The following is a 12,106-nucleotide window of genomic DNA, read 5'->3' as shown; positions in this document are numbered from 1 at the left end:
CTGCAGTGGCCTGAAAAACTTCCAGGAAGGCCTGGGGGTCCTCTCCCTCCTTCAGCCAGGTCCTCTCTCTCCATCAGCCAATGGAGCATCACCACTTTGCCCACCAATGTAGAACAAAGTACAATACACAGAAATTATAGAAACAACACACAAACAAGAATCCACAGTGCCCACTCAAAGTAAAACCTGAATGGATTGTTGATGTAGAGTGTGCCAACTGGTTATCAAAATAACTTCACTGTCTTTACTGCCCTCTATCAGGTCTCCAGCAATATACCCACCAAGTATGAGTTAGATCAACAGGTGTTGAGCAAACTGCTCCTCTGTTCAATGAAGTCTGAATGAAAGTGTATGGATAAGCTATGCTTCAGTTTAACAAGCATAACCCAGTTGAATTTTTTTTTATTTGATTACCTGTCTGAAAGTTTTCTATCCCAAGTCAGTTTACCTCTTGCATCCTGAAAAGGATAAAGGCACAACATTAGTATCAGGATATAAGATGGGAAGAAGAATTATTCAACTTTGTTCTCATAGACACAGAGGCAGACAGAATGATTTAGTACATAATGTAAATACTCTTTGTCTGTAGCAAAAATATTAATCATTAGATCAAATATTAACAATATGGTGACCATAGGATACTACTAATACGGCCCATCAACCCTCCCAGGGTATGGCTGCCAAAGGTGCTAGCAGGATGACTGAACACCAAAGCTGTTTTTTTCTTTTCTTCTAATCTTGGCTGCTCCCTTTATGGTTGACACAGTGGATCATCTGCCTCCATCTCACACTATCCCTAGAACCCTTCCCTGCCACTCCAATCATCTGCATATCCTCTCTCTCCGTGCATAAACTTGTAGTCTTGCTCCTTTCCTCTAACCTATTAGACTGCACACCAAAACAGTTTGTCCTTCAAATTCCTTTCTGTGACTGCATTGAGAGTAGCTATATTTTAACAGAGATTTTTAATTAATGCATTTTTAATTTCTAAACAAAGAGGAAGATAAAATAAAGGGACTTTAATGATGTGGTAGTCTATGTATTTGTGAATTAGAAAACGTGTTTCTGAGTGAAAGAGACCCATGTGCAGACGGAATTATCTGCTCTACAGCTTTTCTAATGGATGAGGCTACCCATACTCAACTGCACACAGAGACACTGAAGAACCAGGTGACCAGAACCCAAATCCAGGGTACAGAAGCTCAGTGAATGTGGTGCTGAAGGTGTGGAGATGGATCAGAGCGTCGGAGGAGACTCTGTAGAAGGACAGAGTGCCACTAGGACAGTCCACATACACCCCTACTCTGTGAGAGACCGAGGAGGAGGTGGAGGAGATGGATGCTGTTTCATCATTGTGCCAGACATGGTAACAGGCGTCATCAGAGCACCTCAGACTCCAGGACTGATCACTGCTTCCAAACCTGCAGCCATTACTGCTTCCTTTCTTTTTTATTCCTCGGTAACTCACTGATAAATCAACCTTCCCTCTCCACTCCACCTCCCAGTAACATCGACCAGTCAGACCATTTCTACAGAGCAGCTGAGGAAGCTCAAATCTGTCATGATGGTCAGGATATAACTGATCCTCCTTCACCAATGTCATTTTCCTGTTGTTGTCAGACAGCTTGATCTTTGTATGTATTGTGTTTGCGCTGGGTGTGGGTTCACAGATATCTAAGGAGAACAAACACAATACAGCTGCAGTTACTCATCCATCATCTGTTCATTGATTGACTCTTTGATAATGACTACTGACATCACAGATGTGAATGAGTGATGTGACAGTTTAAAGATGGTTGAATGTGTGCTGCTTTGTATTCATGAATCACATCAAAAACACGCTTACACTTCCTCAGACCTGGTCTCAACCATCGGACTCCAGCAGGCCTCATCCTAAAGGTAGGAGGGGGGTCAGACCACCTCAGTGTCTTTCACACATCAACATTACATGTATTTGTAATATATACAATGCAATAATGGTTGTCTAATAGACTCTATTGTGTTCATGTAAATGGGGATTCTTTTTCACAATCAGAAGGAAATTACACTAAGGTAATTATGGAGTTCAGGGTTCCATGCTAGGACTGTGCTAGTCTTACATTTGATCAGTATCTCTAACATTAGAACCATCTTCACTCAGAGTGAAGCTAAAAAACTAGTTTGTGCATTTATTACTTCTAGTCTGGACTATATACTTGAGGGGTCAGGTGAAATGTGTGTAGGGTGACAGTCAGTGGCGGGGCCCTGTGGTTTTGTACCCAGCTACTAAGGCTGACTTGAATGGAACTTGAGCTGCTGCATGAGGTTGAGAGATACTAGTTAGATATAGTCAGGCTCACTGCAGTGCATGGCTTGGGTTCTGGAATCAATCTCCTGGGAAGGGGTTGAACCCTGCTCCAGTCTGGAGTAGCCCTCAGTCGGATTAGATCAGGCAGGGATGCCCGATACTTCGGGACGTGACTGTTGGGAAAGGCCTGCCTGATCCAATTTGACCTCGAGTGGTGTTCTGTTATTGGACTTCTGTGCAAATTATACTTTATCCATAACAAACGCTGACCGTCAACAACAATAATAATCGTATTATCAGATCTGTAGCCATAGGTTCTGGTGAAGAGAGGTGCCAAGCTGTCAATTGATCACCACTTGGTAGTGAGTTGGATTAGGTGGCAAGGGAGGATGCTGGACAGACCTCGCCCTCCTAAATGTATAGTAAGGGTGTGATGGGAACAGCTGGCAGGGAATGGACCATATTCTGCTGTGGGACTTCAGAGGCAGGTAACAGGTACAAGGAGGCCAAATGGAATGCAGATTCGGCAGTAGCTGAAGCAAAGTAGCAAGACAAATTTGGTGACGCAGAGGAAAAAGACTTTTGATCTGCCTTAAAGAGGTTCTGGCAAACCATTAGGCAACGTTATAAAAATAAATCTAACAAATAATGACCAATTAAATGACCTTTTGAAATAATATTATCCTAATCAATAACACTAATAAAAGTTGCAGGAAGTGAAAATACAAAAGAGGTATTCTTCAGCCTGGAATCACCCCAAACTGAGTAAGGAAATTTTTGTTCTTGGAGTTGCTTGAAGACATGCTACACACATACATTCATATCCAATTAGTACTTTTACTGTCATAAAAAGAAAAACGTTTGCTACTTGTGTGATTGTTCATGTAACACGTTTATTCAGCATGATGGACAGGCTGAGTAAAGGAAAGAGATTGACTATCACACACTGTCTGTGGCTGTACCAGACCTCCCATACCTGAGGTTTTTCAGTTTCGATTGTTGGTCCTCTAGTCTGGCTGACAGCAGAGCCACTCCTGAGTCTCCTGGATGATTATAACTCAGGTCAAGGTCTCTCAGATGGGAAGGGTTAGATCTCAGAGCTGAGGCCAGAGAAGCACAGCTGTCCTTTGTGATAAGACAACCTGAAAGACTGGAGGCAAACAAAACAACACAAGACTCACATTTACTCCTCGAACACAAGCAAAAGAAAATACTTTAATTCACTTTTCTTCTCATTCGATCAAACATGTTGATTCCATCGAAATAAATACTTAGCAGAGAAAAACTTCAGAGTCCTTTCTGAATACTTCTTAAATAAAAAATAAAAATAAAATAAAAAATAAGGTGCCTCAGTTATATAAAAATATTTGTAAGTCCCGACACTAAGCTTGGCAGATTTGTTTGGCCAAACATATACCACTTCCTCAAGAAAGAATTAAGCATTAAATTGAAAATAACACTAAGTGGGAGTGCTTGGTACTTGTACCTCACAAGATAATCCCTCCATCTTTTATTTTAATCACTTAAGTTAAAAAGGTAATGAAGAAAATGGATGGATGGATTGATTACAAAATAAAAATAATGGAAATAAATCCAGAAATTAGTGATGAAGTTTAGTAAACTGGCATTTGACAATTGACATTAGTAAAGACAATCCTAACCAAGGTAGAAGTTTTTTAAATTATGAAAATTAGCTTTCAGTTATCTTTTTAATGTTACCTAACCTCAGAGTTTCCAGTTTGCATTGTGGATTCTTGAGTCCTGCGGACAGAAGCTTCACGCCAGGATCCTGCAGGTCATTGTTACTCAGGTCCAGCTCTCTCAAGCTAGAAGACTGGGAGCTGAGAACTGAGGACAGAGTTTTACAGCTTCTCTCTGTAAACTTACAAAAGCTCAGACTGAATAGAAAATGACAAGAAAAATAAAAAGAAAGAAGAAATTAAGTTTCAGTCAGTACCAGCACATTTGAATCACCAGGACTAAATAGGATCTCTAAACACTTACAGTGCTTTCCTAGTTACTTTGACCACTGGCAGCAGCCTCAGAAGAGCCTCCTCTGAAGCAGAGTATTTCCTTAGGTCAAAAACATCCAGATCTTCTGATGACAGTAAGATGAAGACCAGAGCTGACCACTGAGCAGGAGACAGTTTTTGTTTTGAAAGACTTCCTGAACTCAAAGACGTTTGGATCTCCTTCCATAGAGAACAATCATTAATTTCATTCAGACAGTGGAACAGATTAATGCTTCTTTCTGCAGACAGATTCTCACTGAGCTTCTTCTTGATGTACTGGACTGTTTCCTGACTGTTCAGTGAGCTATTTCCTGTCTGTGTCAGTAGACCCTGTAGAAGAATCTGATTGGTATGAAGTGAAAGACCCAAGAGGAAGCGAAGGAACAAGTCCAGGTGTGCATGTGGACTCTGTAAGGCCTTATCCACAGCACTCTGGTGGAGATTTTTCCTTTTAGGTTTATTTTGCAAAAGTTTAGACCACCAGGATGTTTGCTGTTTTTCTAGCAGGTTGACTCCAGAGTTGATGAAGGTCAGATGGACATATAGAGCAGCTAGAAACTCCTGAACACTCAAATGGATGAAGCAGAACATCTTGTCCTGGTATAGCCCTCTCTCCTCTTTAAAGATCTGTGTGAACACTCCTGAGTACACCAAGGCTGCTCTGACATCGATGCCACACTCTGTCAGGTCTGATTCATAGAAGATCAGGTTTCCTTTCTGCAGCTGATCAAAAGCCAGTTTTCCCAGAGACTCGATCATTTTCCTGCTTTCTGGACTCCAATGTGGATCTGTCTCCGCTCCTCCATCATACTTGACTTTCTTCACTTTGGCCTGAACCACCAGGAAGTGGATGCACATCTCAGTCAGGGTTTTGGGCAGCTCTCCCCCCTCTCTGGTTTTCAGTACATCCTCAAGAACTGTAGCAGTGATCCAGCAGAAGACTGGAATGTGGCACATGATGTGGAGGCTTCGTGATGTCTTGATGTGGGAGACGATCTTGGTTACCTGGTTCTTATCTCTGAATCTCTTCTTGAAGTACTCCTCCTTTTGTGGGTCAGTGAATCCATTGAGCTCTGTCACCATGCCAACATACTCAGGAGGGATCTGATTGACTGCTGCAGGTCGTGTGGTTATCCAGAGGTGAACAGAAGGAAGCAGTTTCCCCCTGATGAGGTTTATTAGCAGCACATCCACTGAGGTGGACTCTGTAGCATCAGTCAGAATTGTAGTTTTGTGGAAGTCCAGAGTAAGTCGACACTCATCCAGACTATCAAAGATGAACACAACCTGGAAGTCTTCAAAGCTGCAGATTCCTGCTTGTTTGGTTTCAGGAAACAAGTGATGAATAAGTTCTACCAAGCTGAACTTTTTCTCTTTCAGCACATTCAGCTCTCTGAAAGTGAATGGAAACATGAACTGGATGTCCTGGTTGGCTTTGTCTTCAGCCCAGTCCAGAGTGAACTTCTGTGTTAGGACTGTTTTCCCAATGCCAGCCGCTCCCTTTGTCAGCACTGTTCTGATTGGTTTATCTTTAACAGATGAGGCTTTAAAGATATCTTCTTGTCTTATTGTTGTTTCTGGTCTATCTGGTTTCCTGGATGCTGTTTCAATCTGTCTGACCTCATGTTCATCACTGACCCCTGCAGTCCCTCCCTCTGTGATGTAGGGCTCTATGTAGATCTGATTCAGAAGGGTTGGGTTTCCTGCTTTAGCGATCCCTCCAAACACAAACTGGAACTTCTTCTTCAGGTTAGGCTGACACTTTAGAAGAAACTCTGAGTAAAATAACAACACATATTTAGATAATATGAAGCTTATGTGTAAGTTCATTAAGTGTTATGTCCCAGGTCATGATTTTGTGTGTTGTCTTTGGTCGTCACACCCAGTGTTGGGAAGGTTACTTTTAAAATGTATTCCAGTACAGATTACAGAATATATGCTCCAAAATGTATTTTGTAATGTATTACGTTACGTTACTCAATGAGAGTAATGCAGAGCTTCCCAAAGTGTGGGGCCTGTCCCCTAGGGGGGGGCACAGAGCCATTGAAGGGGGGACACGGTATGAAAAGGAAAAAAAACCAACAATGCTTGGACACTCCTAGCACGGGGCGCCCACACAAACGCAAAGCAGGAGATGAAGCATAGCTGAATATGTTTCCAAACCAACTTCATTCTAAGTCAAAGACTAGAAAATATGGTGAAGCATGTCTTCCCTTTGGCTTCACCTGCACAAGTGCTAGGGTAGGTCTCTCCTGCATAATTGGTTTTCCCTTCGTCTGGAGCAGCGCTGGGCTGTTTAAATCAGGGACAAACAGTATCCCACCTTCTTGATTTTTAGTTCCCAAACACTTGTTGTAATGACAAACTACTGCTGACATTTTAGAGATGTTAGTTCTTTATACAGTAAAGTTACAGTGGGATACAAATAATATCAGGCTGATCCTGCCACGATTTGTTCCCCCTGTCTAAATCACGGACAAACAGTATCCTACAGTTGTTTATGTTTTTGAACCCATTTTGCACTGAGAGGCATTTTTTGAAAAATGTACTGATAGCAATGTTGAATATTATTACACAGGAAAAAAAACAACTACACGTAAAATAATTACTGCGTGTGTATATGTAAGCGTGTAAAACCTGAAGATAGTCAGATTAACAGTAACAGTATTTTCTCTCTATCTGCCATTCTGCAATTCATCTCATGTAAACAATAACGTGTGCACAGCATGGCGTGAAAAAAGGCACATGCCTTTGATGTTGCTTGACGAACTCTGTATTCCTCGTCCACACGTAAATGCAAAAAAGGAGTTTTAAAAAACTCAGTTTTCGGTGAGTTGAGTTGCCGTTTACGTGTGGACGAAAGGCCCAAACGCATGGAAACAGCTGCGCTTTCAAAAATACCCGTGTAGGTGTGGACATAGCGTAAAAGAGTTAGTAGTTTATTTTATTACAACCTGTAATTTATTGCAGATTACTTGTATTTGCATAATTGTTTACTAAATGTTTGAGGTGTGAAATAAACCGCAATGGAGCAAAATATGGGTGTGTGTGGTTGCAGGATGTGTTTGTGCGCCCCCCTACATATTTCTTGTAAAACAAAGGGGGGCCTGCCCACGAGGCTACATTCTTTAGGGCTATGCCTGTAACACTCTGCCGATTGTCTTCATATTAAATAATTTTTCTAAGTAATTTTTAAAATTATTTCTTCATGTCATTATGCAACTAGGGGTGACATGGGCCGCGAGATTGAGACCCAGGCATTAGGGCCTCTTAATGCGTGTTTTGTGTGGGCTTCCACTAGCGTGGAATTAGCAAAAATAGAGAGGGCGTAGACTAATATATGAAACAGCAAAAGACCGCTGTGTAATCCATTTATTTTAACAAAGTAGCTGTATTCTGAATACCACCTTTTTAAAGGTGTAATGGTGTTAACTGTGACGGAATACAGTTAGTCATATTTTGTATTTTAAATACATAATGGCGGTACCCGCAAATCTGTGGTACCGTTGGTCTTTACTTGGGAGCTGGGGTGTTAGTTTTCTTTTTTTTGTTTTTTGTGTTGCACTCTGGTTTCCCCTAGACGGGATGTAACAGCCTGCTTTTCTGTTCTGTACATCAGTTTCCCAACCACTGTGCTGCGGCACATAGGTGTGCCATGGAAATGATCAGGTGTGGAAGATTATTTGGTTTCACCTGATTGGTAATCTAAACAATCAGTGTGAGTAACAGGCAGAACAGTTACATTCTCTTCCACTAGAAGGGAATACAACTTCTTGCTCCAATTATATGGGATTCCAACTGCCATTAAAACAGAAGAAGATGAAGAAGAACTTACAGGAAATTACACGTAATAGCAATAAATAAATATTTGAAAAGAAAGAGTAGTTAATCTGATCTGGGTACTGGAGAAAACTCTGATCCAGATAAAGGCCCTAGCATGAGTAGTGGTCAAAAGAAAGCAAAAAAGGACAAACCAAGCAAATTCTGCTATACCTGGTGCGCAGGGAAATATTATCAACATGCTTTTTGTGACATTTTAGTTTGGTGGTGTGCCGTGTGATTTTTCTAATGTGAAATATGTGTGGTGGCTTCAAAAGGTTGGGAAACACTGCTCTACATAACTACTGCTTTCCCTTCCTGTCAGTCTGAATACTGACATCATTACTCTAGTCCAGTTATCTTCTTTGAGCCAATCAGCCTGTGCTAACTCTCTGTTCTCTGTCATTCTCCCCTTCAGACTCTGTTTTGTTCAACCCACCTCTCCCCATCTCCAACTCAGCCAGAGCTCTATTTAAGTTCTGCAGTCTTTAGCCTACCACCACCAGCACTAGACTCTGGGGGCCCCCATCCTAAATCCTATCACTGCTGGGATTCCTGATGGGTCATCACTCTAGTAGACAAATACAATAATTTCTCTCTCAATAAGTCATGTTCAATTCTTCTAAGTGATCTCTCCTCATTGAACTGTCTGTTGTTTATTGGTTTATGCAGTAATAAGAATGAACAATTTGAAAAAATTAGATTTTAGAATTGAAATTAGAAAAAAAAATCCATATTTCAATTGTCACAAAGATATATCTCGATATTTCGATTCTAATATCTATCTTTCTGAACTAACTTCAGTATTTACTTTTTCTAAACTAGAAAAACAACCCCAAACATACATCCAAAGTCATTAAGAACTATCTTCAGCGTAAAGAAGAACAAGAAGTACGGGAAGTTATGGTATGGCCCCCACAAAGCCCTGTTCTTTTTTTCTCCTCTTCTCTCCTCATGTATTGTGTATTTCCACTGGGGTTTTTTTCCTTACCTCTCTGACCTGTCTTCCTAATGTTATGTTTGTGTATTCTATGTGTGGTCGGAAGGGGTGCTCATCAATGTTCCCTCTAATTTTTCATGTGGGTGATCGTGGCTCAAAGAGTTGGCAGTTTGTCTTGTTGCCGGTTCGAGCCCCAGCTCGGACAGTCTCGCTTGTTATGTCCTTGGGCAAGACACTTCACCTGCCGATACTGGTGATGGCCAGAGGGGCCGATGGCGCGATATGGCAGCCTCGCTTCTGTCAGTCTGCCCCAGGGCAGCTGTGGCTACAACTGTAGTTTGCCTCCACCAGTGTGTGAATGTGAGAGTGAATGAATAGTGGAATTGTAAAGTGCTTTGAGGGCCCCGAAAAGAGCTATATAAATGCAATCCATTATTATTATTATTATTATGTGTCTGAGCAAACACAAAAACTCCCTGAGTGGTCCCTTGGACCACTGTAAGCAATATTAGACGTGTGCACTGTGGTCACGCCAGCATCGAATCCATCCAAGTTACATGGTTTATTAAAATAATCAAATTACGAATCCGCTACACTATTCTCTTCACTCACACTCTCTTGTATTAACTTTTGCTTAACTATGTAATATCAGTTTGCTAATTTAGTATAACGTCACTGTCACTCTCCGCCAATGCCTTAATTGGAATGTTTCCGTTTTTAATTCTTTTCCCCTCTCTCTCTTGTCACTCACCTTGCTCTTTGGTTTCTTTGCTTCTCTTTTCTATCACTGTGTCGATCACCTGTATCCATCCACAAACAACACTGTCTATTTCTACATGCTCACTCTGCACGATCACGCACACACATGTGTTTAAAGGCAACACATTTACAACAGCCACACAGCCCACACAGATATAGGACACACGCACACATTTGCTCATTTTAGTTATTATGCACACACATAGTCAGACCTATGGAGCTTCTCGCTGCGCATTTTCTTCTCTTTATTTACAAAAAAAAAAGTTTCCATTTTCCTCACCCGTCTAAGTGAGACACACAGCGTACATCATTAGCCACAATGATGATGAGGTTGTTTTATTACAAGAGACCCACATGCCTGTCACAGGTTTGAATAAACTTAAAACACCTGAGTTTCCTAATGTGTTCTCAGCCTGTTATAATTCTAGACAAAGAGGAGTAGCAATTCTAATACATAAAAATATTAATTTCACAGTACTCGATACAGTTATAGATCCAGAGGGAAGATTCCTAATCGTCAAACTATCTATACTTAACCAAAAGCTATGTATTGTAAGTATATATGGTCAAAATGTTGATGACCCCTCATTCTTCCACGTTTTTTTTAGTACACTCTCCGAACACCTAGATTGCACAATTGTTCTTGGGGGAGACCTCAACCTGGGACTAAATGAAGAAATGGATAGGCTCAATACAGCAGGAACTCAGCGTAATTGGCAATCCACAAATATAATCAAACAGTATATGAGTGACTTTGGTCTTTGTGATGCATGGCTCTCCCTTCACCCCAACAGTAAGGAATATTCTTTCTTCTCACATGTTCATCACTCCTACTCTTGTCTGGATTATTTTCTGGTCAGCAGCTCACTGCTGAGTAACATTTCAGACACTGAGATTCATCCTATAGCTGTCAGCGATCATGCTCCTGAATCTTTAACACTAATACAGAAGAATAATACTACACCAAGTAAAAACTGGAGATTTAATACATCACTGCTCAAAGACGAAGAGTTTATCAAATACTTTAAAAAAGAATGGACTCTATATTTAGGCTTTAATGACATTCCTGGAACATCAGAATCTGTCCTCTGGGAAGCAGGGAAAGCCATGATGACAGGTGAAATAATCTCTTTCTCATCACATAAGAAGAAAGAAGAAAACAAAAATATTCAGGAACTAGAAAAAAACATCAAATTCTTAGAAAAAGCCTATGTGTCACACCAAGATCAAGAAATATTAAACAAAATACGCAAGACAAAACTAGAATTAAATGAAATTATTAATATAAAGACTAAATTCTTAGTACAAAGACTTCGCCTGCAAAATTATGACCACGGTAACAAATCCGGACAATTTCTTGCTAACCAGTTAAAAATCAATAAAGAAAAAACAACTATATGTGCTGTTAAAGATTTATCTGGGAATACAATATATGATCTTAAAAAAATAAACACATTTTTTAGTGATTTCTATGAAACTTTATATACACCACAAATAAACCCATCTAAAAATGAAATTGATCAATTCTCGACAACATAACTCTTCCAAAATTATTAGACACCCAAGCAATGGCACTGGATTCGCCACTGACGCCAGGTGAACTCCAGGAAACTGTAATAAGTATGCCCAATAATAAGGCTCCAGGTCCAGACGGTTTTCCAACAGATTTTTACAAAGAATTCTGGACGATTCTGGCACCAGTTTTTCACAGGATGTTGCAGGAAATCAAAGAAAATGGTAGGCTACCACCAAATATGAACTCTGCAAATATCAGTCTCTTACTAAAACCAGGCAAAGACCCTGTATTTCCTTCAAGCTATCGTCCAATATCCCTTATTAATGTAGACCTTAAAATAATCTGCAAAGCTCTCTCAAAAAGATTAGAGAAAATAACCCCCCTTTTAATTCATCCTGACCAAACTGGTTTCATAAAAGGTAGGCACTCATCAACAAATACACGTAGATTACTTAATTTAATACACTACTCATGCAGTAAAAACATTGAAACCATAATATTTTCTTTAGATGCGGAAAAAGCATTTGACAGAGTTAACTGGAAATTTCTATTTGCAACTTTACACAGATTTGGTTTTGGATCCTCTTTCATAAACTGGTTAAAAATATTATATAACTCCCCAACAGCTTGTGTCAGAACAAATTACCAAACATCCTCCAGCTTCTCTCCACTGAGGGGCACCAGACAGGGACGCCCACTCTCCCCTCCACTGTTTGCAATTTTTATTGAGCCACTAGCAGCAGCAATTAGACAGGCTACAACAATTAAGGGCA

The 12,106-nt window shown here is 40.5% G+C and overlaps 1 protein-coding gene across 1 annotated transcript in view; it reads right to left on the bottom strand.

The window, feature by feature from the left end:
* Positions 1 to 12,106, bottom strand: part of LOC146502278 (NACHT, LRR and PYD domains-containing protein 3-like) — a 41,681-nt gene that overhangs the window by 17,501 nt on the left and 12,074 nt on the right. The window contains exons 3-8 of the mRNA XM_085133342.1: positions 4,292 to 6,074; positions 4,012 to 4,185; positions 3,264 to 3,437; positions 1,847 to 1,893; positions 1,145 to 1,674; positions 415 to 458 (exon numbers count right to left, since the gene is read on the bottom strand). Of these exons, the coding sequence (XP_084989468.1) occupies positions 415 to 458; positions 1,145 to 1,674; positions 1,847 to 1,893; positions 3,264 to 3,437; positions 4,012 to 4,185; positions 4,292 to 6,074 (2,752 nt within the window). The remainder of the gene's footprint in view (positions 1 to 414; positions 459 to 1,144; positions 1,675 to 1,846; positions 1,894 to 3,263; positions 3,438 to 4,011; positions 4,186 to 4,291; positions 6,075 to 12,106) is intronic.

The sequence above is a fragment of the Neolamprologus multifasciatus genome, chromosome 15, assembly GCF_963576455.1.
Source record: "Neolamprologus multifasciatus chromosome 15, fNeoMul1.2, whole genome shotgun sequence".
In the NCBI taxonomy this organism is placed as follows: Eukaryota; Metazoa; Chordata; class Actinopteri; order Cichliformes; family Cichlidae; genus Neolamprologus; species Neolamprologus multifasciatus.
The sequence above is the reverse complement of the archived record's forward strand: the minus strand, read 5'-3'. Positions and strand labels throughout refer to the sequence as shown.